The 26,265-nt window shown below is 62.0% G+C and overlaps 3 protein-coding genes and 1 long non-coding RNA gene across 18 annotated transcripts in view; 1 reads left to right on the top strand and 3 right to left on the bottom strand.

Moving 5' to 3' along the window:
- Positions 1 to 6,332, bottom strand: part of NPHP4 (nephrocystin 4) — a 22,012-nt gene extending 15,680 nt beyond the window's left edge. Inside the window, exons 1-8 of one of the 5 annotated variants that reach the window (XM_046903195.1) lie at positions 6,260 to 6,332; positions 4,741 to 4,927; positions 4,078 to 4,215; positions 2,508 to 2,680; positions 2,370 to 2,434; positions 1,572 to 1,727; positions 622 to 758; positions 57 to 205 (exon numbers count right to left, since the gene is read on the bottom strand). In XM_046903195.1, coding sequence (XP_046759151.1) covers positions 57 to 205; positions 622 to 758; positions 1,572 to 1,727; positions 2,370 to 2,434; positions 2,508 to 2,680; positions 4,078 to 4,215; positions 4,741 to 4,875 — 953 coding nt within the window. In that variant the 5' untranslated portion in view covers positions 4,876 to 4,927; positions 6,260 to 6,332. Of the gene's footprint in view, positions 1 to 56; positions 206 to 621; positions 759 to 1,571; positions 1,728 to 2,369; positions 2,435 to 2,507; positions 2,681 to 4,077; positions 4,216 to 4,740; positions 4,928 to 5,244; positions 5,393 to 6,259 lie in introns of those variants that run through there. The other 4 variants (XM_015297058.4, XM_003642520.6, XM_015297060.4 and 1 more) reach the window with 4 other exon arrangements.
- KCNAB2 (potassium voltage-gated channel subfamily A regulatory beta subunit 2) lies at positions 5,610 to 26,015 on the top strand. 10 transcript variants are annotated; one of them, XM_015297067.3, is made up of 17 exons: positions 5,610 to 5,684; positions 11,548 to 11,667; positions 11,878 to 11,919; positions 18,879 to 18,922; positions 19,081 to 19,118; positions 19,226 to 19,305; positions 20,303 to 20,347; positions 20,736 to 20,780; positions 20,854 to 20,897; positions 20,973 to 21,059; positions 21,404 to 21,448; positions 22,838 to 22,923; positions 23,024 to 23,144; positions 23,528 to 23,622; positions 23,702 to 23,822; positions 23,893 to 23,981; positions 24,122 to 26,015. In XM_015297067.3, exons 2-17 carry the CDS (start codon positions 11,591 to 11,593, stop codon positions 24,209 to 24,211), a joined length of 1,149 nt encoding a protein of 382 aa, XP_015152553.1. In that variant the 5' UTR covers positions 5,610 to 5,684; positions 11,548 to 11,590; the 3' UTR covers positions 24,212 to 26,015. The 10 variants fall into 10 exon arrangements, with proteins under 10 accessions (XP_015152553.1, XP_024998453.1, XP_024998454.1 ...); XM_015297066.4 differs by lacking the exon at positions 5,610 to 5,684 and adding an exon at positions 7,628 to 7,891; XM_015297065.4 differs by lacking the exon at positions 5,610 to 5,684 and adding an exon at positions 12,323 to 16,837 and having other exon boundaries at positions 11,542 to 11,667.
- LOC121107367 lies at positions 22,710 to 24,241 on the bottom strand. Of its 2 annotated transcripts, none has more exons than XR_005841392.2 (2): positions 23,388 to 24,241; positions 22,710 to 23,238 (listed from the first exon to the last, which is right to left on the bottom strand). It is a non-coding gene; the product is annotated as an uncharacterized LOC121107367 (long non-coding RNA). The 2 variants fall into 2 exon arrangements; XR_005841391.2 differs by having other exon boundaries at positions 22,710 to 23,235.
- Positions 25,376 to 26,265, bottom strand: part of CHD5 (chromodomain helicase DNA binding protein 5) — a 28,005-nt gene continuing 27,115 nt past the window's right edge. The window contains 1 exon segment of the mRNA XM_025142683.3: positions 25,376 to 26,265. Within this exon segment, the coding sequence (XP_024998451.2) occupies positions 26,061 to 26,265 (205 nt within the window). The 3' untranslated portion in view covers positions 25,376 to 26,060.

The following is a 26,265-nucleotide window of genomic DNA, read 5'->3' as shown; positions in this document are numbered from 1 at the left end:
AGGAGGAGGAAGGCTGCACCCTGCAGGCAGCAGGGCACGGTTTGTGCATCCCTTACCTGTCCGTGGGGTTGGTGCTTTGTCCCCGGGCCACCTCAGCTGCTGGCTGCAGGACGGCCACCTGCGGGGCCTGGACGAAGCGCAGCCCGTTGTGCACACCAACACGCAGCCGCCGCTCCTGCACGCACAGCGTGCTGCCAACCTCCTGCTACGGCCAGGGGAGATGGGGGGGACAGGCACTGAGAACAGCAGGGCACACATCTGCCCTCATCCCATGCAACACAGGTGAGGGCCGGGCACTCAGCACACCCAGCGGCACAGGACTTGGAAGGGCCATCTGCGCCGTGCCAATGGAGGCCCTACACAAGTGCTGCATCTTTGCCTTTTTCAGAGCAGCCGAGCCAAATTCTGCTGATTATGGTCTGCACACCCAATGCATCCCACGTAAAGCACCTGTGTGCTCATCCCCCACCTCTCTGTGAAACAGAAGGCTTTCACAGCAGGAAAACCAGGCACTAAGCAGAACCGGGGCTGTAGTGCCACTCATCTGAATGCTCCCACCCCACCCGAGGACAAGCATTGGCACACAGCTCATCTCTCCCCATTTAATTACGTGGGCATCACCTTCAGCAAGCGGTCGCTGCTCAGCTGCTCCAGCAGCCCTTCCTCAAACTCCTCCAGAGAAGGGTGCAGGCGGACGCAGAGCTGGTCCAGGTAGCAGGGGGTCGTCCCCATGAGCCGTGGCTTCAGGAAAGCATCACCTGCAGTGACACACAGCAATGGGGTCACGCTGTGACAGGGACAGCCAGCAGCCCCAGCCCGTGGGCAGGACGTGGAATGGAGAGCATCCCCAGCCAGCAGAGCGCCACGCGATGGGGAAGCACGAGCCAGGCAGGATTTCAAAGGATTTCTCCTGACAGCCACAAGATGGGACCGCTGCACTGCGCTGCTGCCTGCCTTCAGCAGAAGAATTTACCACTGCCAAACAGACGACAGCGTCGTTCTGTTCTGTGAATTTCCAGATCACATCAATAGGAACAAGGAGCAGCTCATCCCTCAGCCCTGCCAGCTCTTGGCTGCCCAGAGCACCACCACCACCACCAAGGACGAGCGGAGCCAAGTTGTGCAGCCTTCTCTTAAGACTCCTCTGAATGACTCCAATTAAACCAACCATCATTTATCCCTCCCAGTCTTCCAGGAGCAAAGCAATTAACGGAGAAGAGAGCAAAATGAAGCCATGCAGACACACTGCAGTGTTGGATGCAAATGCTACGGTTGCTCCTCCGCCACGGGGGAGCTCCAGAGAAGACCATGACATTTGTGCCCAAGTGGAAAGCAGAGGGAATGAGCCCTGCAGGCCGTGCTGCTGCTCTGGGGGCTGCTTTTAACACTCTGAGCACAGAAGGGAGACTTGAAAGCTGAAAGAGAGCAGCAGGACCTGCAGTCTGATCCACTGACAGAGGGAAGCCTGCAGCACGGGGTCGTGCTCACAGCCACACAGAGCATGGGTGCACGAGCAGCACAGCATCACCCCACAGTTTCAGCAGTGGCAATGGGACATGAGGGACCCTCACCTGTGTCCCCATGTGCAGGCAGCAGGCCAGGGATCTTCTGTAGGCCAGACACCAGCAGGTTTTCAGGAAGGAGGTGAAATATCTTCTCCAGAGGCAGGTGGGGCTTCAGGGTGTACTCCAGGTGGCTGTTCTCCATTATAGTCACGTATTTATTCTCTAAACAAAAGAAAACGCGATCAAACAGCAAAAGCTGTGGGGAGACAGCGCTACAGAGCTGCCATTTTCCCCACATCCTTAAGACCCATCAGGGCAGGGCAGGCACAGAATGTGTCCCCACAGCATCTCAGCCCCAGCAATGCACACATTCCCAGCGCAGGGACCTCCGTGCTGTGCCAGCAGCATCTCACACAAGGTGACTTTCACTGCGAGCCTCCTCAGCTGGGACAGCACAGCTATCAGCTTCCAAAGCCAACACGTCTTTTTGGAATGCAAACCCATAACCCCGGCATTTTCTTTCCACTACATTGCTTAGAAAAGCATTTCTATCACATTTCCCCCTGAAATGCACCAAAACAGCACAGAATTTCCTCTTTTTATCCACAGTGCAATGGGGATATTGCTCCTCAAAATGAGCCAAGGTAATAACCATATATCCAAACAAACAGCTATTTTCTGCATCAGATCCCAGGCTCACGTTCTCATCTCCTCTGTTGCAGGCACACACAGCCCAAGGACGAGGCACGGTCTGTCCTGTGCTGTAAGGGTGCAGAGCCCACAGCTGCTGCCTCCATCAGGCAAACCCAGTGCACATTTGGGGTGCAAAGAAAGGAGTGAAATGCACTACGAGTGTCTGCTTACTTTCTAGAGGGTCCTGGAGAAGCGGGTGCAGTAAGGCACGTGGTGTCCCGTGGTACAGCTTGAGCCTGAAACCAAAGGGGAAGCAGTCAGTGGAGGGCTGTGTAAGGCCCCAGCAGCACCCCTGGGGGCTGTACCTACGCTCTGCCCTTGGCAGCCAGGTCTGAGGGCTCCCGCCTGCTGTCGAACAGTGGGATGAGCCCAAAGCCACACGACACGTCCCGTGAGAGCCCTTCTGGGGTAGGAGCCACAGCCACCACCTCCACCACGGCCGTGATGCTGGGGTGGCTGAGCGAGGTGTGGAAGTACACAGCCTGGGGAGAGACGGGAAAGAGGGGCAGCTGAGTGCTGACAGCACAGCTCTCAGTGAGGATACGGCACATCTCCACGTGAGCACTGCAAAAGGAACCAGGAGGGGATGCTGGCACACGGTGCAGGGTCCAGCCAACACATCATGTTGGGTTCCCATGGGCTGCAGGGAGCCCCTAACCCACAGCACAGCACTGCGAGGGCAGGATGCGGTCACCTCCCCGGGATGGGATCTGCAGTGGGATCAACCTTGCCAGTAAAGCCTCATTATTGCAGTGCAGTGTCCCAGAGAAAACATTGGTTGCAATCACGGACTGTCAGGAAGGGATAACAGAGAGAGGCATTAGCACACCATCCCAGGGAAATAAATCGCTACTCTATTATCTTTTATTGCAAAATGCTGAAATAATGACCACCAGCTGCTGACAGGTGGCCAGGCTGCAAGAGACCGGTGCCACAGGAACAGGAGCTGCTAAAGCACATCTGTTGTTAAAGAGAAGAAGTTTATAGCTGTCTCCTAAAAGCCAACAGCAGCTCCAATAACGCTTCCACCTCCTCTAAGCCCTCCATCAGTGCAGCAAGAGCGTTCCAGCAGAGCTGGCCTGGTGAGTGCCAGGCTGGGGAGCTCTGAACCACAATGCAGAGCTCCATTCCCATGCCCTGGTGCCTGGGAAGCACCACCTGCATCGCAGGGACAGCACCCTACACGTGGGCTCATGCAGCACACGGAGCAGCACTGTGTTCCTCTCTCTTGGCAGCACTCTGTGCCATGGTTTCCCCCATCCCTATTCACAAAGCATGGGCTGAGCGATGATTCAAACACCCCAGGATGAAATGCATATGCCAATGTCCCTCAGATGCCATCAGAGATTTAAATACATCACAGAGCACGGCTCTGATCTATGCTAAACTTCATCCTTGGCACAACACATCGATTGAAGTGGAAATAAGGGCTATAATTAGACACCATCCTGACCAAGGAGATGAAGCCTCAGCTGCAATCAATGCTGCAGGGACTGCAGCCTCACCACAGCTGTGCACAGCAGCAGTGCAGCACACCCGGGGACCCATGCAAAGTTCTGCCTTAGGGCAGTAAGCTCTGCAGGGACGCTGGTGGATAAAAGCCTGGCGCTGTGCAAGAGCAGCACCTTTACAAGAGCTGCTGTGGAGCTGCTGCTCAGCCCATCTGTGTCTGAAGGAACAGTGCACTCTGCTGCTGGCACAGAGGCACAGCACCACATGCCCTGCCTGCAGCCTGCAGCGTTTGCCCATTAGAATACATCATAATTAATAACTGTGCCCCAATGGGAACATGGGAGATGCGCCCAGCTGCAAGATTATGGATAGACAGAGCAGGGAACCGACACCCCAGCATGAAGCCAACCAACCTCAGTGTTCATACCTCATTGAAGAGCACACGGGGGGGCTGCCCTGGGGCGCTGCAGGGGGTCCGGGTGCTGCTGTGCCACGTGTGGCCAAAGAAGTGGCGGTGGGCGGCATCAAAGAGGGACAGACGGAGCTGCAGCTCAGCTGGGGACCTCTGCAAGAGAAGGGGGAGTGTGGGGAATGCAGCTCCTCACCTGCACCTGGGGGCATGGGGAAACGCCTCAGGATAGGGCAGGCTGTCAGAACACCTGGGGGACAGAGCACAGCTGACCCATGCTCCTAAACTGATGCTGATGAATTGTAACACATCACCTTCCTACTGCAGAAAATGCTTACCTACCCTGAAGGTTAGCACATGAAATTGTAACTCAGATGTGCAGATGGAAGCACACGGGATTTAGATACAGTTCTGCTTCGATACTGGGAGATTTAGGGCCCCAAAAGGAAGTAAATGTAGCAGAAATCGGAGCTCTGCTCAGCCCTCCCAACAGCAGGCAGACACCAAATGGATGCGGGGCACTGTGCAAAGCACACTGCATGGGCACACAGCACTCACACCTGTGATGCCTGCTCCCTCCCAGTCCCACAAGCAGGAGGGGATTTCCAACCAGCCCAGCACTGTCCTGCAGAGCCTCTGGGGCGTGACGTGCTTCCTGCTTTTGGCTTTACAGCCCCATACCTGCTTGACAACGGAACCCTCGAGGCACTTCAGGACGCACTGGAAAGGCACGGAGCGCTCCGGCACGCCGTGTCTGCGCTGGGCATGAGGTGGGACAGCACGGCTCTGTGCAAACAGCCGCTCCCACTCGGCCATCTCACCCTTTGGGGTCACCTCCTCCTGCAGGCACCCGCCGGGGGGTGCTCAGCTGGGAGAGAAAGCACACACGGAGCCGCACAGTGAGGGGAAAGGCAAAGCGATGGAGCAGCACAAACGTGCGACCCCACTTCTGCAAACTGTACAGAACTCCTACAACCCCCCCCAAACCGCAGCACGGTGGGGACCCCCAGCAGCGCCCTGCAAACCAGCAGTGACAGCTGCCCAAGGTTGAACGTGGGGACAGGGGCTGACCCGGGCTGTGCCGGTGTTACCCGGCGCGGCACCACGGGGAGCTCCGCACTCCGTGTGCGCGGTGCAGAGGCCCGCAGGAGCGCACGGCACACCCGCACCGAGCGCGGCACGCACCTACAGGGGCCCTTCTATGCGTTGACATCTCCGACACCCGCACGAGGCGCGTGCCCAGCACGGAGCGCTGCGGTACGACGCGGGCCGCCCCGCCGCGCACTCACCGCTCCCGCTGCGCCCCGCCGCCATCTTCCCGGACCGCACCACCGCCGTGCGGGAGGGGGGATTCCCCGCGCCGCTCCGCGCCGCTCCGCACCGCCCGCATCCCGCAAACCCCCAACGGTCCCACGCGGCGCTGAGGACGGCCGGAGGTCGCGGGGGCGGTGCTGGGCTCAGGGGACGGCCGGGGCCGGGAGGGGCGGCGGTTCCCCCCGCGCCGGTGGTCGCGCCCCGCGCGGCGTCGGGTTACTGGGGCGATGCGCGCCGCCCCGCGGGGGAGGCACCGCCCGGCTCCGCTCCGCGCCGCTCCTCTCCGTCCCACCGCCCGCAGCGCCGCGCTGGTGAGCGGGGGCAGGGGCCGCGGGGTGCGGGGATGCGGGTGGTGGGGACGCGGAGCCGAAGGGCGAGGGTCGGCGGGGCGCGGGGCACGACGCGGGGGGCGCGGGCAGCGGCGGCCCCCGGGCGCTGCGGGGTCCCGGCGGCCGCTCGGCGCGGGGATGGGGCGGGGCCGCTCCCTTTTGTAGCCAATGGGCGCGGCGGGATTTGCATGCGGCCGGAGCGGCAGGCGGCGCAGCCAATGGGAGGCGGCGGGGCGGGGCACGCCCCCCACGAGGGCGCCGTGCGGGGTGCGATGTCCGCGCGGTGCGGAGCCGCTCCCCCGCACCGCGATGCCGTTGGATGGGGTCACGCCGGGCGTTACCGCTTCTCCGGCGGCAGCTCCGACAGAACCCTCCTTTCTGCCCTCCCGTTGCCGTACCTCGAGCCGCCCCGCACGGCCCCGCACCGCGCACCTCGAGCAAGCGGGGCCAGATCGCCGCTGGCTCTTTGCAAACGCGCTGCTGTGAGCCGCTTCACCGCGCCGTGGGCGAGCGCCAAAACAGCTGAATTCCCTGTGTGTAGTAAGGACGCACATTACCGAGGAATTACACATGCATATATGCAGCGATTCCCCCGCCGGCTCACGAGAACGCCGCTGCTCGCCGCCGCACGTGGAGGTGCACGAGAGCCGCGGGTTTCCTTTGGGCGTTTCATCCTCCCCAAGGAGAGGAGCAGGGAAACGCGTCCACGGCGTGCCCCGGCCCCGTGTGCTGCCCCGTGGCGCAGAGCGGTCAGCGAAGCGCGGCACCGCATCTGGAAGGGCCGCGCGTGGTTTCCTCCCGTGCCAGGAGCGCTGCGGCGCGGTGAGGGGCTCTCAGCGTTTGGTGCTCCCGGTAAAATCTCGGCGTTGGCTTCTCCTCGCGTTTCCCGTGCCGGGCAGCGCGCCCACAGGCTGGGTTTGCAGAACAGAGGACGATCTTCTGGCTGTGCTGACGGCGGTGCCGTCAGTCCCGGCGGCCGTGGCACTGCTGGGTCCACGTCTGCGCACAGAGCCCCGTTGGCTTTTCACCATCCGAGTGCGATAACAACCACAACAAGGCTGAATTTCGGGCTGTTCTGGGACTCCTGAGGCAGGTGCCTTTCCTTGTCTTTCTGAGCCGCCATCCCATATCCCGTGTGCGGCACAGAGTGTGGGTTCCTGCTTTCCCATCCCAGTGCCAACCGCGAGCTGCACGCTTCTGAAACGGCACTCCTTGCTGCTCTCCTGGCCTCTGTTTCTGCTGCTAAACCTGGGCAGGGTCAGCTCTGTCACAGAGCCGGGATTGTGCAGGTGTTTCCCCTCCACCTCCAGAGCACACATTTTGGGGAGGAGCTCTCCAAGATGGCAAAAACAGCAAAAGCCAATTAATTAAAAAGCAGCAACCGCTGCCAGCGGGGCACCTCTTAGCGCACACCAGGAGCTCTTGGTGCAAAGACAGAGGCACGCGTTGTTTGCTGGTGCCAGGAGGAAGGCTCGGGGCTGGAGCAGCCCCCGGTCCCGGCGCCGCGAGGGGTGGCCTGGAGGTGACCCAGCGCCGTGGGGTCCCGAGATGCGGTGCTGCGCCTCGAGCCCAGCTGAGCCCCGTGGGATTCTGGCGGCGGCGCTGGGTGCCGGCACGTCGTCCTGGCTCTGTCTGCTCTCTGGGGCAGCGCCGAGGACGCCAAGCTGGTGCACGTCCTGTTCTGTCCTCGGATCTCCGCAGCTCCGGTGCCGGCACCCCCGCCCCCGCTCCGCTCAGCCCTGCCCCATCCCCGCGCTGCCGTATTCTCTATTCCTTCAGAGCGGCACCGACGCGGTCGGAAGGCGCTCCCCCCCCCCGCAGCCCTTTGTCCCGCACGGTGCTGCGCTGCGCACGCCCGCACTGCGCGGTTCCGGCGGCGGCGGCGCGGGAGCGCCGATCCGAGCGGCGGGGCCGCCCCCCCCCCCACCGCACCAGCACCGCGTTGGGGCGCGGAGGGATGGGGTAAACGCGCCCTCTGCTCGGCGCTCGCTGCGGACCGGCACCTGGCACCGCGCTCCCAGATCTGCAGAGCCTCCATCTCGCCGCCGTCAGCTGATTTGCGTCTCGGTTCTGTGGGTCTTTTTTGTTGGTTTTTTTTTTTTTCCCTCCCGACCGCGCATCTTCATCGCCGAGGAGGACAAACTTTCGGGGAGGGCTGGCTCTGCCCGCCCGCACGCCGCGGAGGAGAGGTGGGTGCGCGCCGCGGGGTCCTGCGGTGCGGTGCGGTGCGGTGCGGTGGGGCCGGGTCGGTGCGGTGCGGTGCGGTGCGGTGCGGTGGGGCCGGGTCGTTGCGGTGCGGTGCGGTGCGGTGCGGTGCGGCTGTTTGTGCCTCGCCCGCAGATGCAGTGCTGCATCCTGCCCGGATGGATGCAGTGAGTCCCTGCAGGGCTGCACGCCACGGGTGTTGGGGTGCAGCGTTACTTCTGTGCTCACATACGCGGATGTGAAAAGGAATAATGGCCCGCGATGGGCCCACATGTGATTATCGGGTTTGTCACTGACTCTGGGAGCTGAGTGGTGCTGTTTCAGAGTGCATGGGAAGAGCAGGCGGCCTCACGTGTTGCAGCTCAATCCCTGCCGGGCGGATCTCCTGGTGTTAGAATGAATGGGCTGTGCCATACCTGCACGCCCGAGCTGCTGCAGGGAGCTGCAGTGTGGCTGCGGCTGGCCCGGCTCTGCGGGGACCTGCGGGGACACAGGTGCTGCCTGCAGCCCTGCAGGTACTGCTGTGAGCAGGGACATGGGGACATGGGGACATGGGGACCCAGGCATGCGGGGACCCGGGGATGCAGAGGACGTGCGAAGCATTTGCAAGTCACAGCAGGGCAATGAGTAATCGTCCTTAAGTCATCTTTTCCATAGCATGTTTGGGGGGGGGGGGAATCCGCTGAGGATGCTGTTTACCAAATCCAGGGGGGAAAAAAATAGCAATCTCAGAATGGGCACCTTGAGTGGGGAGAGGCTCTGTGCGGTCTCACCTACATCGTGGGTGATGAGGGCTGGGAGGGGGCAGGTGATGAGGGCATGTGGAGGGCTGGGAGCTGGGCAGGGGCTCGGTGCCCAGGGGAGGGTCCCACTGCCCCTCCACCGCCTTCTCAGACTCAGCCCGGCCTCTGCCATGCCCCAGCCATGGCAATGACAGCCACACAGGTCATTGGAAGGGGCAAGCATCAATCCAGCCTTTCGGGGACTCGGTGGGACATTTGTGCCCATAACGTTTCCCATGTAGCAGCCACCCACAGCTGGTGCTATCCCCTGGGGACATCCAACAGCCTGGTGCCAGGTCTGCTACTGGAAGCAGAGCCAGCAGATCAGTGCCCACCCCGTGCACTGGGCTGCTGCTGCCGGAGCTGGGGATGCTCATGGGTGTGCCTGGGGCTGGCTGGGGCACGTGAGCATCACGTGGTGGCTCTACCCAAAGGAGACCTCCTGGCCAAGAAACAGACATGGGCTCTCACTTTGGTCTTTTGGCATCACTTCATCCATGGGGTAGGTGCTGCCTGTCTGATCTCTGCCAGCACGTTCCCATGTCTGTACCACATCTTGTGGAGACCAGGATAAAACCACGCTGTTAGATCTCAGCAATTAACACTAATGAATGAGTCTTAAAGCCTTCAAGCAGTGCTTCAGGCAGAGCCTCTGCTCCGGGCCTTCTTAGCCATCAATCCTTCCAGCATCCCAGTGGCTCTCCTCAACCATCACAGGGATAGGGATTTGGATGAGGATGGGGATGGAAGCATTCAGGACACCCCTTGCCCCCATGTCCTGAGCACATCCCACACCTTTATTCCCAGTACCCCACAGAAGAAAACACTTCTGTTTCCGTGCACCACCCTGCACCACCAGTGCAGCTGGGGCCTCCCAGTGAGTTTTGCCCTGATGAAGCTGAAGCTGCAGGCATCATCTCAGCCTCCAGCAGGGGAAATAGGAACATGATGGCACTGTGAGGCCAGGGATGTTGCCTCTGAGCTTCTGGAGGGACGCCCTGGCCCCGGCTCTCCGGTGCTGCCCTGCACTGTGCTGGCTGCCCCATGGCATGCTGCTTTCCTTTACAGCCAGGGCAGGACCCATTGCTCCATGCTGGAAGAAGGCACCCTGTGGGCCTCCCATCCCCTTCTGCATCTCAGTGCCACCAGCGGGTCCCCCTGAGAGTGGTCACAGCTCTGCCTCAAGTTCCTCAAACAGGGCCGGGTGCATCCCACGCTGCCCACAGCCAACCCACTGCGGGCTGCAGGGCCGGCACTGCCACAGCTATCCAGAACACTCCAAATGAGCCACTGCTATGCTGTGCATTCGTTTTGAGCCTCAGTTTCTGGCCTCTTTCACCTCCCTCTCATGCAGGCACAGAGCAGTCCGTGCCCGGCTGTGGCTCAGTGCAGGGTCTCTGTCCCCTGCAGGCGCCCCACATTGCATGCAACTCCCCTCAGCCTCAGCGCTTTGCTTCTTCACTCCTCTGGGGAGGGCACGGAGTGCACCGCAGGAACATTAACGTGCGGCGGGAGGTGCTGTGCATGCAAGGTTCTGTCTGCAGGAGCAACGCTGCTGCTGCCCTCACTGCCCTTCCCACTGCCCCCTCATAGGGACACCCCCTGCAGCGTTTGGGGACCCTCCATCCAGCCCTGCCCGTGGGGCTGCTGAGCCCCGGCGGGGAAGGTGCTCGTGCTGCAGGAGTGATGCGGACTCCCAGGCACCCCCCAGGGGCCGCGATGGGGTTGCGGCACTTGGCAGCATCGCTCTCGCTCAGCGCATCCGGGTGACACTGCAGCAGCGCGGGTCGCGTCGCTGCAGGGAGCGGTGCGGCAGAGAGCAGCTGTCTCCCGGCATTCAGCAGCCGAACCCGTCCTTGCTCTGAGCTGCAATGACCCCGTTCCTTCTCGTGCGAGGCGCTGCGGCTGCAGCCGGGAGCAGACGAGAGAGCCGCGGGGCCGCTCCCGCTCTGCGCAGGGTTTGCTGCAGGGTTGCAGCGTGGGGACGGCTCCGCCGCCGCAGCCGCTGCCATTGGGCCGTGCGGGCTGCAGGGGATGCAGCGGGATGCGTGCGTGCCACGCCGGGCTGTGCGACCGCTGGAGGAGCGGCACGGAAATATCTCGCTCCAAATCCAGGGCAGAAAGCGGCTCACCGTCTGCAGCGCAGAGATTCGGTGCTGTGCGCCTATGGAGGGATCATTTGAATTTGAAAGATTAAAATCCCGCCCTTCCCCTCCTGCATTCCTCCCCCCCCCTCCCCAATACAATAGCGTGAGGCAGAACGGCCGCGGGGATTGGTGCGGGTGGGAATAACGCACACCCTGCAGGGGGAGCCTCTGGGGGATGCTGCAGCGTCGTGTGGGGTTTTTTTTTTTTTTCCCTCCCATCAGCAAAATGTTGAATTTTGCAGGCCCTGAATTTCTTCACTGCTTCCTGCTGTGTCGCAAGAGCACGCTCGGGGCAGCAGGGCGGGCAGCAGGGCAGGAAGCAGCACAGGCAGCAGCACAGCAGCAGGCAGCCCCGCTCTGCACCCCGCAGCACAGCAATGGGTCAGGCTGGGCGCAGCATCCCCCATGCCACCCAAGCACACACAGCTGTGGTCCCGCTGTGTGCATCAGCTGCCATGTGGCGCGCTGCCTTCCATCAAGGGGCAGGGGTTTGGGAGCCCGTAAGGGGGGCTGGTGGCATGGGGTGGGCTGTGGGGCGACGTGGGGTGAGCAGAGCCGTGACGGTGACGGTCGCGGTGCCGGATCCCAGGCGGGATGGCAGAGCTGTGCCATACCCGCACCGCACCGCGCACCCATCCGGCCAGCGACAGGAAGCACCGTCACTCTCACACTCCAACTCTGCCGATTCAACCCGGCTTCCTCTTTCTGCAGGGGGTGAGGCAGCGCGCGGGGCGAGGTTGGCGAGGCTGGCTCCATGTATCCGGAATCCACCACGGACTCCCCGGCACGACTCTCGCTGAGGCAGACGGGCTCCCCCGGCATGATCTACAGGTGAGCAGCCACGTGAGCAGAGCCCCGGGCAGCCCCCGGGTGCCGACACCCCATATCTGAAGAGCCGATCCCTGCCGGTACGCCGCGCAGCGCTCGTGGGTTTGGCGGTGCCCCGTCCTGGCTGAGCTGCGCGGCGCTGCCACGCTCCCCACTCTGCTAACGCGCTTTGTGGCATCTTTCTTCTCTCTCCTCCTTCCTTGCTGTCGGAAGCGCGAGGTATGGGAGCCCCAAGCGCCAGCTCCAGTTCTACAGGTAACCGCGTCCTTTCTTTCTCCCTAAAAACGCCTCTGGGAAGCAGAGATGGCCCCCGGTGGGGCGACCCCCGCTAGTGCCAAGGTCCTGTCTGGGGCTTTGCCAGGCCGGGACACCCCATGTCCGTGTATGCCGGCTGTGCTGTGGGCAGCTGCACACCAAAGGACCCGGCTGGGGCATGGGGAGCACCGGGAGGGCCGGGATGTGGGGCTGGTGCTGTGCGGAGAGCAGCCGGGCTGTTAGCCGTTCCCAGGGGGTGCTCCGGGCACCCGCCCAGCCCTCTCATCTGCTCCTTGCATTAAGAGAAACGTCATTAACTGATACCTAAGACCGCAGATAGCTTTTTTTTTTTTACCCAACCTTTTACTGCCTAAAATTAAAAAGGCACTTTTCCCCGGCGCAGTGTGCCAGCAGGGCGCTGTGGGCTATGAAGAGGGCCCACAGCAACACGAGGAGTGATGCATTGAGTCTGCGTCCCCAAACACAGCGCACGGATGGGGTGAGGGTGGCGAGAAGGAGACGAACTTGTGCTTGGGAGATGTGTGTCCACCCAGAGGTGCTGGCATTTCGGTCCCCTGGCACTGCAGGGATGGCTGTGTCCCGTGGACGCACAGCTCAGCCCGTGGCACCGCAAGGCGCCGCGCTGCAGCCGCCGGTGAGGGTCGGCTCCGGGCGGAGGAAGCGATGCCAGCGTTCATAAAGCAGCTGCACATCCACAGGCTTTTAGCGAAGAAGTCATGAATAATTGAGCTCCTGTTCGCTAGGAAGAAAATACCCTAATAGGGCTAATGGAGCGCCGCTCAAAAACTTGACTCTGGGGGGACTTGTGTTCACCAATTGCTTTGGATGCTACGCGCCGACACTCCCCTCCATGAAAAAAACCACAGCTGTGCCTCCCTTATAGCTGTCTGAGGGAACCCTAACAGCCAGAGCTTTCCTTTTTAATGAGCAGGAACCCCAGAAGCCGGGTGAGTCCGAGGCGCCAGCGCGGCACTCGGGGCTGTGAGCGGGGGCTGCGCTCCGTGCCGGGGCTGCAGTGTGCCGCCGACCTGCTTGGCTGGGGAGGGCTTCGTTTGGGCTTCTTGTGGCAGGTGTTGTTGCAGGCTGTGACAGCCCGGGCTATGGGTTGGGACAGAGGCATCGCATCGCAGCTCACTCCTCCATGCGGTGCTAGGGCCCCGTGGGCTGGAGATGGGGGCACGGGGTGATGGCGGCACGCAGAGCCAGGATGGGTGCTTCCCACCGTGGCACGTCGCTGCCCGGCTTCTCCAGCCCCGGGCTGAGCCGTTGCTTCTCGCTCTTCAGTTCGCAGAAAGTTTGTGCTAATAAGCTGCCCGTGGCTGCGCCCGGTGCTCTCCCCGCTGCATGGCGATGTTGCTCAGCCAAAAATCACAGAGGTGTCAGTGCAGGGCACGCCGTTAATTACCGCCTCGCTGCTCCGAGCGGCTCCGACCGCCCCCCTCCGACTCCATCCGCCGCTTTAATTTAATTGCAGTGAGATGAAGCCCGAGGAGCAGCGCTTTGCACTCCTCCGGCTGCACAGTGAGGGGCAGCCAGTGGGGTTGTGTGTGAGGTCTGTCAGCCACAGAGGAGGGCTCAGTGCCGGCACTGCAGATCTGGGGGGTGCCGGAGGTGGGGGGGGTTTGCTTTCAGCCCTGCAGCCCCACTGCAGGGACGTGGGGGTACCCAGGGAGTGCTGCGCTCAGCGCATCGCCGCAGTGGGCGCTTTGTGGCTTTGACCTCAGGTAGGGGATCCTCTTTTTGCACTTCCCTGTGCTTTAGGAACACACTGGGTTGCTTTCCCGCACACGAGGAGCTCCAGAGCATTTCCAAAAAGCGCTGTTTATCGCGGGAGCTCCCTGGGGTTTTTGGTAATTCTTTGCAAGCTAAAGCTCTTTCTTTCCCATTCTTGCTTTTTTGCTTGAGGTCAGACTTGAGTACAAAAGCGCACTTTGTGCCGTAGAACTGCTGTAAAACTGAACTTCACAGGAAAAGGAAAGGATGCCCCATGGCAGTGGGGTGCAGGCAGACTCTGCTCCGCGCCCATCGCCCATACGGAGCTCCCAGGCATCGGCTGCTCTCTGCAGGCACTGAGCGCAGTGGGAGTCCCAGGGAGAGCAACAGGGGAAAATCAGTGCCACCCCTTTGGTCGCAGTGCGCTGTCAGTGCTGCGGTGTTGGCTGGTGGCACGGACTGCAGCACCCCGACACGGGCAGCCGTGTGCCCACCGCTGCCGGGACACATCCCTGTGGGTCCCCACGTGGACAGCACGTGGCACACAGCACACAGCAACAACCAGGGCGGGAGGCACTGGAGCCTCACACCTATGGCTGTGCTGTGTGCGCAGTGTGATCACCTTCCCTTCCCCGCTGCTGCGCCGCATGTCCCATTTCTTTGGCACCCTGGCTTTCCCGCTTCAGCCGGTTGTTGTGCTACCTACGGCCGGCTCCTCCCTCCATCCCCATGCCGTGCACAGTGCTGTGGGGTCCGGGGACAGCCGAGTGTCCCCACCGCCCGCTGAGCACCGCCGCCCGCCCCGCAGCCCCCGCGCTCGGGCAGCAAAATGCTGTCCATGACGTACAGCGAGAGCCTGCGCAGCGTGGCCAGCCGGCACCACACCGACTGGGGGCTGCAGCCGCCGCGCCGGGCGGACGCTCTGGAGCTGCGGCGGCTGCGGGACGTGCGTGCGGCAGCACAGGCCAAGACGTTGGAGGAGTTCCTGCGGACACACGGGCTCTCGCTGGATGGCTGCACGGCATGCACCACAGGCATGAGGTACAGGTAAGGGCCGTGGCCAAACGTCCCCTGGCACGGGAGCAGGGTGGCAACAGGGCAGGGGACGTGGCGACATGTTCCGTGTGTGCCCGGCGCTGTGCCGTGCTGCCCGGCACGGTGTGTGCAGGAGAGGCCGGAGCAAATCGGTGCATTCCTGTTGGCGCAGTTCGGTGCTCTCGTCTTTTCTTCACTTTACCTCCACTGTTGGCACGAAGTTGGTGAGTGCCAATGCACGGTGCGCAGCTGCACTCCCCCAGCTGTGAAATGCAGCACCAGAGCACGGGGCAGGGGACAGAGCTGAGCCAACGGAGTGCACAGCGCCTGCAAGCGCAGGGCCAGCAGTGCGCCATTAATGTTGCATGGAGGTGAGGGCGGTGAGCGCTGCGTCGGTATCTCAGCTTTCATGATGCTGCCGGGGGGGAGGGGAGAAAGCAGCCCCCGTGGAGGAGAGGGCAGCGGGAGCTTCCGCTTCAGAATAAGCAGAGGTAACATTTACACCGTGGCAATGGCTCATTCACTATTCATGCAGTGGTTATTTATTGATGGAGTGAGGCGCGTGCGGGCACAGCCCTCGGGCACCCCCTTGCCATAGGCCCGGTGCAGGGCTTGGGGGGGCCCGGCGGGGCTGCTCCCACAGATCTGCAGCTGTTCCTTCGGGCGAAAGCTGCTGGCGGGAGCCGTAATCTGGGCTCAGGCTGCGGGCAGATTAACACGGGGCTGGGGGGGCTGCAAAAGCGCCTGTGATTTCGTGCCCGTGGGAAGGTGCCCGGGGGAGGCACCGGGAAGGCAGCAGCGATGCTCTTCGGTGGGGATGCAGCCGCGCTGCTGCAACGTGTGCCGGCTTCTCAGGGTCCACATCACCCATCCCCGCTGCCCGAGCAGAGCAGCTTGGAGGCAGAGGGAAACCCGAGCAGATTACAGATTCTCTCGTTGCGCCGGAGGCCGAGTTTACGTAATCCCCCGCGCACCCCCCAAGCCGACCCACGGCCCCGCGCCGCTTCTCTCCGCTGTAGGAATCAGCGCAGTCTGTGGCCGCGTGGGCGATCCCTCCCGCTCAGCCCATTACTTCCCGACCACTGGAGCCGCCTGCATCACCGGGGGCACACGGGCAGCTGCTGCGCACAGCCCGGAGCCAGGCGGCCATCGGCACCGCCGCGGCTCCGTCCTTCAGAGGAGACGCCGGGTTTGGGTTTCACTTAATCGCTGCAGCTCTCGTCTGGGGAAGTTTCGGGGAAGAGGCGCTCGGGGCGCAGCACGAAGCGGCTCCAGCTTCAAACCCACCGGGCTGCCGCCCCCCGGGAGCGCTGGCGGTGCACGCGCTGCGGACGTACCGGGGGCGCGCGGCTCCCCAGCACGGGGCGGGGGGAGCGGTCACGCTCTGCCTCCCCGCCTGCCCCGCCGTTGTTTGTTCGCTTCCTAAAACTCATCAAATATTGATGGCCCGGAGCCGATCTAAGCCGTGCCTCCCCCCCAGCCCCGCAGCCGTCATGTTGGCTGAGTGATGCTCCGCCGACGTTAGGAGGAGGGCTCTGCCGCGCGGAGTTGGCCGTCTAAATTTAGGCTGCTGCCGCGCTCCTGCCGCCTCCGCGGCCGCGGGAGGGTCACGGGCGATGCCGGGGGGCCGTGGGAGCGCGGTGCCCTCGGTGCCCCCGTCCCGGGCACCGACCCTACGGGGGACACGCGTCCGCCGTCCGGGAGCAGCCTGGGCGTAGGGACGCGGCACCGCCGGAGGCGTCGGCGGCACGCAGGACTCGAAGTTTGCCTTCAGCCTCGGGCAGGCGAGCGCCGGCGCTCCCCCGCACCTCCGGAGCCACGCGTCTGGGGGAAGCCCTCCCCGCCGTCCCCGGCCCCCGCCGCGCCGCGCCGCACCGGGAGGAGCGTGGGGCTGAGCCCCGGGGAGGAGCGAACCCGCAGCCCGACAGCGGGGCACCATGCAGGTCTCCTTTGTGTGCTCCGAGCACAGCATCAAGAGCCGGAGCGCGGAGGACCGGCTGAACAGGCAGAATGCCAGCAGCCCCAGCCTCGGCACGCGCAGCAAATTCCGGGCGGTGGCCATGGTGGCCCGGAGCCTGGGGCAGCTCTCGGTGCAGAACGCGCCGTCGTCCAGCGAGTCCAGCATCAAACAGCCGGGCATGAAGTACAGGTAGGGGAGGGACGTGCTGCGTTCGGGGTTCTGCTGCCGGTTTGGGTGCTTTGGATGCCCCCCGGATTTGTGAGGAGGGGGTTCCGGGCTGTGCCGCGCTCTCCCCAGACCCCCTCTCCCCTCCTGGCTGTAGGTTTCTCAGTGCTACAAGTGCTGCTCCGCTCCCCGTGCGCTTTGCTCACCTTCCTTTCCTTCTTTGCAGTTTGCTCTCTCTCCCCTCGGTGTGCTTTTAGCATAAAGCAGTGGGACAGGAGGGGACAAAGCGCTCCCACGGCGCGCTGTGGGGCTCAGGAGGACCGCGGTGTGGGTGCCGTGGGAGCAGCAGCTCTCAGGGATGTCGGGGACGTTGGGGCTCTGCGGTGCATATTCGTCCGTGGGCTGTGATGGCATCGGGGCTGTACAGTGCTGCCAGAACCCCCTGGAGCTCAGGGCAAGGTCTCAGCCCTCAGTGCACGGGTTTGGGATGAAGCACGGCGTGCACACGGGGCGCCTGGCACTGGGCAGATGAGGGAACGCTGCTGCAGCGGATGGCAGAGGCTCCAGCCCAGCAGAACGGTGCTGGGATGCAAAGTGCAGCAGGCAGGCGTGTTGCTGGGGCAAGATCAGCCATCAGCCCCTGTTAGCATCCCCATTAGCTGGGTCAGCCATCCTACAAGCCGTGCTAGGGCCACGCATCTTCAGCGCTCCACACACTGCGCTCTGCTCTGCTCCTCTCTCCTTGGGCCACCCCTCTGGGGTCCCCCAGGACAACCCCTGGAGGTGATGGTGATGGCGTTGCAGCAGGGCCACCAAGCTCCCCAGATGTCCCCACTCTGCTCCATACAAACTCCTCAAAGTGATGCCTGGAGGGCTGTGACCACGCAGGGGATGCTCATTCCCTCCCCACACTGCTGCGAGCGAGCGACCCATAGCCTTGCATACAGGAAGCCATGAGCAGTTCCCATTGCCCCAGTGCCACACTCCTGGCTCGGGTTGGTTCCTCTCCATATCGCTGCCCCTGCCCTGACAGCCCACAGCCATCACCTCTGCCCTCTGCTACGCAAGCTAAAAATAAACGGGGCTGAGACACGGAGCATCTGCTCCGCAGCACCCACGCCTTCCAGATGTTGGACAATAACGCAGCAGCGCAGAAAGAAAACATCCTGATTAATCTCGGCCTGAAATTAATAGCCATCGCCGTCGTCCATCCCCTCACCCCAGGGATGGATCCCCCTGCTGTGGGCACGGGACGTGGCACGTTGCTACGCGACGCGGCCGCGCGCGGGCGGGCAGCAGCAGCTCACCTACACTTTATTTATTTTAAAGCTTGTTGTTCGAACCTTTGTGATTTGTAAAAATGCGCCATCAATCACTGTGGCAAAGGCGGAAAGGACGCCTGCCAGCCTGGATTCCTTCCCAAAAGAATGTTCTCCACTTCTCCGTGCTGAGTTTTGGGTGTCACGCAGGGGTGCCGCGGTTCCGTGGGCAATGAGCTGCAGGTCCCCACGTCCCCACGTCCTCATGTCTCCATGTCCTCATGTCCTCATGTCCTGCATCCCCATGTCCTCATGTCCCCGTGTCCCCGTGGCTGGCCGCTGCCCTGTGCCCCCGCTGGGTACCCCTCTTTCTTCTCCTTCCCCATGCACTCACGCAGCCCCCATTGCTCAGTGTTCTGCTGCTCCGGCAGCAGTTCCTGTCTCTGGAAGGAGCTGCATCCACATTCCCTTTTTGTGGTTCATTCTCTCCGGTGCCTTCTGGCTCACGACAGCTCCGTGTTTATTTCGGTTGCAGAAGTAGAGCAGCGACCGGGGCCAGGGCTCAGTGCTCTCAGCCACTCTTTCCCCTCTCCTTCCTCTCCCTGTTCCATAAAATCCAACCCTGACTTCTCCAGCCACGATTCAGGGCTCAGAGCTCAGTGCTGCTGTGCTCTGCCGTTCTCCACCTGTGCCCTCCTGAGCGGGTTCCACCTGCGCAGCACCGGAGGGTTCTCTGTGTGATTAGCTGAATTGATGAGCACGGTGTGGCTGTCCGGCCGCTGCTCTAATGGGGTTCTGTCTTTCAGAAACCTGGGCAAGTCCGGGCTGCGTGTATCCTGCCTCGGCCTGGGTGAGTGCACACTCCCCATCCTGCCCCACAGCAGCACTGCGCTCCCAGCTGCCACTCAGAGCCAGAGAAGTCGGCTCTGTCCCCACTCTGTGAGGGGATGGGTGGTGGGGACGCGGCACGGCCGTGCTGCGCTCACTGTGTGCCATCTCTCCCTGCAGGGACATGGGTGACATTTGGAGGGCAGATCACGGATGAGGTGAGGACCCCACGCCCACAGCACGCAGCCTCAGCAGCAGCTCGGAGTGCATTGGGGCTGCGGCCCTCGGTGCCTCCATCCCCAGGCATCCCCTCTTCTCCCCGCAGATGGCCGAGCAGCTGATGACTTTAGCGTACGACAACGGCATTAATCTGTTCGACACAGCAGAAGTCTACGCTGCTGGCAAGTGAGTATCATTGGCACCATGTGGGGAGCCTTCCTCGCCAGCCCTGCTCCTCCTCAGCACGGCCACGTCCCGCTGGTCCTCAGCTGGAGGTGCTTTGGGACGCATCCTGAGCCCCCTCGCAGCTGTGGGCTGGGATATATTTAGCAGGCAGAGCAGCACTGTGGGTATCGACACAATGGCAGAGCCTCCTTTTTTCCCCTCAAACCCACTCCTGCATTACGCAGAAACCTGTGCCGGGGGAGGAATGGCACGTTCTGCACACTCGGTCCCATGTGCTGAGCAGGAGCAGCCCCAGCCCGCAGGGATTGCTCTGGGTACCCCCCGACCCCGCACGGCCCCCCGACCCCACACAGCCCTCTCCCTCCGCTCTGCATTTCCACCCTCCCGCGGTTCCCAGGTGCTCATTCAGTCTTCAAAGCCCTTCTGCACAAGCGTGCTTGCAGGCCCTCCAGTTCCTAAATATTTGAGAGAGGCTTTGGAAGGAGGGATGCTCTCCTGCAGCACGCAGGAACGTCCCCCCCAGGAGCGCTAATAGGCGCTCACCATCCCCGCGCCGCCCGCTGCCCTCCGTTTGCTCGCTGAGGACAGCGGCTGTCATGCAGGTTGGTTTGAAAGTTTGGAGAGTGGAAATAATTAAATCATTCCGCCTCTCCGCGCTCGTTTTGGGAAGTCATTTCGCATTTGCTCAAACCTTCCATCCCACCGCAGCCTCTCCTGCCAGGGCGAGGGCTCCGTCCCGGCCCACGGCCTCTGTGTGTGCTGACCTGGTCCTGCTCAGCCCCGCTGATGCTGGGCTGGGGGTGGCCCCGGTGCTGTGCGGTGCGATGGGTGGGCCCACGCAGCTGCTTAAAAATAGCAGCTCCTGTTGTCGGGGAGCACTCCGCTCCCCGCTGCGTCCCAACGCCGCTCGCAGTCACTTCTCATTACTGACGCGTCTCTGACCTAATTCCTGCTCCAGCCTAAAGAGCTCAAGGCTTATGTCTCCCTTTCCTTGCAGGGCCGAGGTTGTGCTGGGAAACATCATCAAGAAGAAGGGCTGGAGGTAGGTGTCACCCCCGAGGTCCGGCATCCCACACTGCTTCGCTCTTAGGCAGCGGATTCCCTTGGTAATTGCGATGCTCGTGGGCTGGGAGGAGTGGGGTGTGGGGCTCACATGTTGACCGAGCATTGGCACGGCTGCCCAGGGGAGCGGTGGGATCCCCAACCCTGGAGGTGTTCAACACAGAGAGGTGGCACACGTGGATGTGGTCGGTGGGCACAGTGGATGGGCTGGGGTTGGGGTTGGTGGTCATAGAGGCCTTTTCCAACCTCAATGATCCTGCGAGGGGGTACGGGTGGTGATGGGCTGATGGTTGGCCTAGGGGGGTCTTAGAGGTCTTTTCCAGCTTTAATCACCCTACGGTTGTGTGACTCTGCCCTTCTCCCTGCAGACGATCCAGCCTGGTCATCACCACCAAGATCTTCTGGGGAGGAAAGTAGGTAGCACCCGCCCTGCCCCGCAGTGCTGCGGCCGGCAGTGGGCTCCGACTGCCCCTTCTCTTCTTTCAGAGCAGAGACGGAGCGGGGACTGTCCCGAAAGCACATCATTGAAGGTATGGCTGCAGTCTGCGGGGTACGGGGTGCGCTGCAGGGCGTGGGCTGCCCCTGACTGTGCTGCACGGCCGCAGGTCTGAAGGCATCGCTGGAGAGGCTGCAGCTGGACTATGTGGACGTGGTGTTCGCCAACCGGCCCGACCCCAACACGCCCATGGAAGGTGGGTGCCGCGCTGTGGCCGTGCCGCTGTGTCCTACCCACGGCTCCGGGGCCACGTCCCTTCTGTCCCCGTTTTCTGCATGCTGTGTGCCGTATTCCATTGCCATCCGTGGGTTGTAACCATGCATCTTGTGGCAGGCTTTCCTTTGAAAGTGTGTTTCCCACGACGGAGCGTAACCCCTTCAGTTAAAGCTCTCTGAGCATCCATCCCTCTCCCCGTGCCAGGAGCGCGGCCGGGGGCTGCCGTGGTGCTGGGGGAGCGCGGCCCCATCCCCCGCTGTGCCCTTCGCTGTGACACCGGCGGCTGTAACCTCTGGTCTCTCTACATCTTTCTTTTATCACCAGGGCACCCATTTAGTTCTTCCAAGTCGAGAACATTCATCATAGAAGGTACATCGTACCCGCAGTCTGAACCCCAGTGGCATTTTATGAGACAGAACCCGCATTTGTCATTAATTTTGATTCCTTCCCCCCTCAATAACCCTCTCCATAAAATGCGCGAAGGAAAACAGCAGCAACAGCCAAACCAAAATACCCCCCTGTCCCCAGAACATCTTGCAAGTGAAGGAACAAAGCCGACAGCTGTGCTCCCATCCCATCCTCTCCCCTCCCCTGCATGGCTCCGGCATTGCGCTTCTGGCGCTGGCATCGGGGAGCGCTCAGGACGGGGTGAAGCCGTCAGTCCTCGCTGCACGCAGCTCTTCCTGCTGTCAGTCTGTCCTCATGCAGCGCACCCTGGGGGCACCGTGTAGCCCAGCACCCGGCTGTAACCCTGTGCCACCCGCAGCATCCCCCGCTGGCGTGCAGGACTGGGCGTTCTCCATGCAGCCCCACGCTGAGCTGCCAGGTCCGGCTGCTGAAGCCTTTGGTTGACACAAAGCTCGTGCTCAGCTGAGCTGTTGCTGCACGCGCTGGTGTTGTTAAACCAAACTTCGGCCGTGTCCTCCTTCCCGCTTCCTTCACTTGGCATGGCATCTTGGCTTGCAACCCAGCCCGCATGGTTCGGAGCAGCCTGGTGCCGGCTGAAGTTGTGGCAGCCCCAACCCCTTCCTCCCAGCACCACTCTGGGATGGAGCAGCGAATCCCTCAGCTCCGCATTTCCTACCGCCCTGAGCCACGGTGGGCGCAGCAGTTGTGCTTCCAGCCGGTTGGTACCGGAGGGTGTGGGAACATCCACCTGCTCCCCTCCTCCTGCAGCATTTGCAAGCACTGTATGCCAGCGCAGCCCTGGGGACGCGCACCCCCACAGGCCGTGGCACAGCCCAGAATGGGCTACACCTACAGAACGCTGGGTTTGGGGAGGGTGCTCTCTTTTGTATATCCTTAAGCCCTGTTTTAACTTATTTCTGCGGTGGGGCGCTTTGGGACGAACCGGAGGCGGCTGCAGCCCCATTACCTGGGAGCGGCGCTGCGTCCCCAATGCATCCCTTCCTCAGTGCCCTCCTGCGCCCTCTCCTGACTGTCACCTCTCCCAGAGGACCATCCATCACTTTTTTGTCCCTCCCTCCTCATCTCAGCCATAACCACACCAACCTCCGCCCGCTTCCACGTGATGCTCTCCGTGTGGTTTGACGTGGGTCTGTTTTCAATACGTTTGGAAACGCGTTAATGGCGGAGAAGCGATTTCCCCGCAGCCTCTCTCTCTCGCGGGTCAATTTCCATTCCCTTTTAATTTCCACACCGTGTGGCATTTGGATGTACACTGCTTGCAAGATGTGCACGGCCCAACCCCATCCCTGTGCCCTAATGCCCGCCTGCTGCTCTCCCTTCCTCCGGCAGAGACGGTGCGCGCCATGACCCACGTCATCAACCAGGGGATGGCCATGTACTGGGGCACGTCACGCTGGAGCTCCATGGAGATCATGGTAGGGACCACGTGTGGGTGGTAGAGGGGTCCCGGAGCCCACATCCCTGCCCCATGGCAGCGGGGTTGGTGTGTGCTGATGGTGCCAATCCGGGTTGCAGGAGGCGTACTCAGTGGCACGGCAGTTCAACCTGATCCCACCGATCTGCGAGCAGGCCGAGTACCACATGTTCCAGCGGGAGAAGGTGGAGGTGCAGCTGCCTGAGCTCTTCCACAAGATAGGTACCGGCCCCAGGACCCCCTCTGTCCCGCAGCCAACAGTGCAGGAGCACATGAGCTGCTCCCTGGCTGCTGTGCCCCATGCCTGGATATGCTGCTGGGATGAAAAGGTCATTTTTTGGGGGGAGGCGGGGGAAAAAAACAATTGCCTCCCTTTCACGTGGGTCCTTCTCCCGAGGGCTGCATCCATTGCTCCTCCCTCTCCATCCCCTCCCGTGTGCCCCAGCTACCTCCGCTCTTGCTTACCTCATCCTGGCTCCCCAGGCTGGTTTCCCTGCTGCCCCCCCCTGTCCTCCAAGCTGGCCCTTGCACCCAAGTGCTGCCCAACCCCAGGCTGAAGGCAGCGTGCAAAGTGGCCAGGTCACTCTCTGCTCTGCTCGCCCCAGGTGTCGGTGCCATGACATGGTCCCCGCTGGCGTGCGGCATCGTCTCAGGGAAGTATGATGGTGGCATTCCTCCGTACTCAAGAGCATCACTGAAGGTGAGCACCGTGGGGAGATACGTAGAGCAGGGGTCTCGGGGCTCCTTGGAGCCTCCTGCTCACTGCTCTCCCATCCCAGGGGTACCAGTGGCTGAAGGACAAGATCCTGAGTGAGGAGGGCCGGCGGCAGCAGGCCAAGCTGAAGGAGCTGCAAGCCATCGCCGAGCGCCTGGGCTGCACGCTGCCGCAGCTCGCCATCGGTAAGGGGGTACGGGAGGGGATGGTGGGGGGCAGCGGCCGGGCCCTGCTCAGCTCTGCACGCATCCCCAGCGTGGTGCCTGCGCAACGAGGGCGTCAGCTCCGTGCTGCTGGGAGCCTCCAATGCCGATCAGCTGATGGAGAACATCGGAGCCATACAGGTGAGACGTGCAGCAGTACGGCCACGCGGTGCTGCCACACACTGCAGATGAGTCAAAACTGCTGCGTGGCGACGCTGAGCAGAGGGCACAGAGTGGGATGCGGGGCCGTCCCGCACGGCTCTGAGTGCGCTCCCGTGCAGGTCCTTCCCAAGCTGTCGTCTTCCATTGTCCATGAGATTGACAGCATCCTGGGCAACAAACCCTACAGCAAGAAGGACTACCGCTCCTAGGCGCGCCCCAGCACGCCGCCTCGCCGCCCGATCGCTTGCTTACGCTTGGATGAAGCAAAGTGGAGAGCGCGGACCGCATCAAGAACAGCACGCCGAGAGTGTAGAGAAACCGTTCCAAACGTCGCTGCAAGAGAACATAACGCTTACTACATAACATTTAATTTGAATGCAAGAAAGCCACCGCCGGGGAGAGCGCTGGGGCAATGCACACCCCATGCCCGGACTCGGAGCCACAGGGGCACACGGCCAGGCTCTGTGCTGTGCTGCTGGGGGCTGTCCTGGCACCGTGCGGAGGACTCAGCCGGCGGGGGCCATCCTTGGCGGCGGCTGCGGCCGTTGCATGCGTCTCCCCGCTGCTTCTCTTCTTTACTTTGTGTTTCTGGACAAGGAGGCCGTTGGGTGCGGGTCTGCTCGGAGCACCACAGGAGCATTGCGTGGGCAGGGCTGGATGCTGGCCCAGATCTGCGCTGGGGCTGTAAGAGGCTGCTGTGCAACACCAACACCAACACCACCATCACCTCTTCTCCCGGCACTCAGCTCTGCAGCCCCAGCACGCTGCGTCTGTGCCCTTGCCTGGGATGGGTGTGAGGGAGGAGAGATGGGGAGGAGAAGAGGGGTGGGCAGTGGGAACCCTGGGAGTGGGGACTCCACACAGCCCCTCCCCAGGCAGCACCTGTTGGTCCCACCCCCTGTGCAGGGGAAACAGCACACACTGCTGCGTGGAGATGGGGAGGTGGAGCAGTGAATGTGTGTGCACGTGCACAGGGATAGATAAGAGAGAGCTGCAATTTTTATATACCTGCATAAACCATGCAGAAACACACATAAGCAGGTATATAGAATTGCATATCTACATGCATCTGTAGGCAACTTACAGTGTCACTGTGTATACGTGCACACATACTGCAAGCACATATACATACATGTATACACACAGACAGCTGTGCGCCCACCCCTGTGCGGGATGTCACTGAGCACCACCTCACCTGATGCCACTGCCCAGCTCAGGGCTGTGGGCTCGAGGGGGGCAGCAGGGGGAGCCCAGGCAGGGGCTGGCTCCTGGCCCTCCCTCCCCAAGCATTGTGCTCACCTCCCACCCTGGTCCCAGGGGGGGAAAAGCAGAGCTCCCCTCATTGCCAGCACAATAACGACGCTGCTCCCACCTCCTTTTTACAGGATTTATTAAAACACAGAGAACATGAACCGAAACACACAGAGTACAAAGTAAATGTGAGTGTGTTGGTTACAGGTGCCATAAACCTCCTACGAAAGGTCACCACGGTGCAGTCAGTATCACAAAATAGCAGCCCACCAGGCACAAAGGCAACAGTGCGGCCACCCTCTGCTCTGCTACAGCAGCCCCCACAACCCTCCCAGCTCCAGGCAGCTTGTGGCCATAGAGAGGACAGAAGAAAGAAGCAGTGGGAGCACAGGGGGGCCGGCACAGCATAGCACAGCCCTGCCCAACCGTGCTCTCCCCACTGCAGCATGGCGAGGGCAGGCTGCAGGCAGAGGGACCCCAGGGCAGGGCTCACTGCAGCCCAGGGATGGGCTGGGAGAGGTGGCAGCTGACTCCTCTCCTCCTCCTCCTCCTCTCTGCTCCCTGTGCTGCAGCAGGGCGGCGGCAGGCATGCGCTTGCTCAAACACAAAAAGGACATAAAAATAGAACTTACAGGGAAGCTACTGAACAGGAGTAAGCTTGGCGCCTAACGGTCAGCGTGGAACTGGACTAGAAACAGAGCTTCCAACAGGTCTCCCTTTAACTCTGATACATGTCAATAAAAACAGACATAAATACTGTTATTCTGTATCCCTTCTTAACTCATCCCACACTTCCAGACAAACTCTTCAAGTCTTCAATAAGAAAGTGCAAAAAAATGTACAAGGAAATGAAATCCCCTTCGGAGAAGGTCTGGCGATGGTCGGGGTCACATGAGTTGAAGCGCATGTGGGGACGAGGGGTGTGGGGCTGTGTCCTCCTCTGCCCACTGCATCCCCATCCCTTGGTGACCCTGCAGCTTCTTCTCGGGGCTGGAGAGTGGCCCAGGGGCTG

This window comes from Gallus gallus, chromosome 21, assembly GCF_016699485.2.
Source record: "Gallus gallus isolate bGalGal1 chromosome 21, bGalGal1.mat.broiler.GRCg7b, whole genome shotgun sequence".
Taxonomy (NCBI): Eukaryota; Metazoa; Chordata; class Aves; order Galliformes; family Phasianidae; genus Gallus; species Gallus gallus.
Note: the sequence above shows the minus strand (reverse complement) of the source record. Positions and strands in the feature narration are given on the sequence as shown.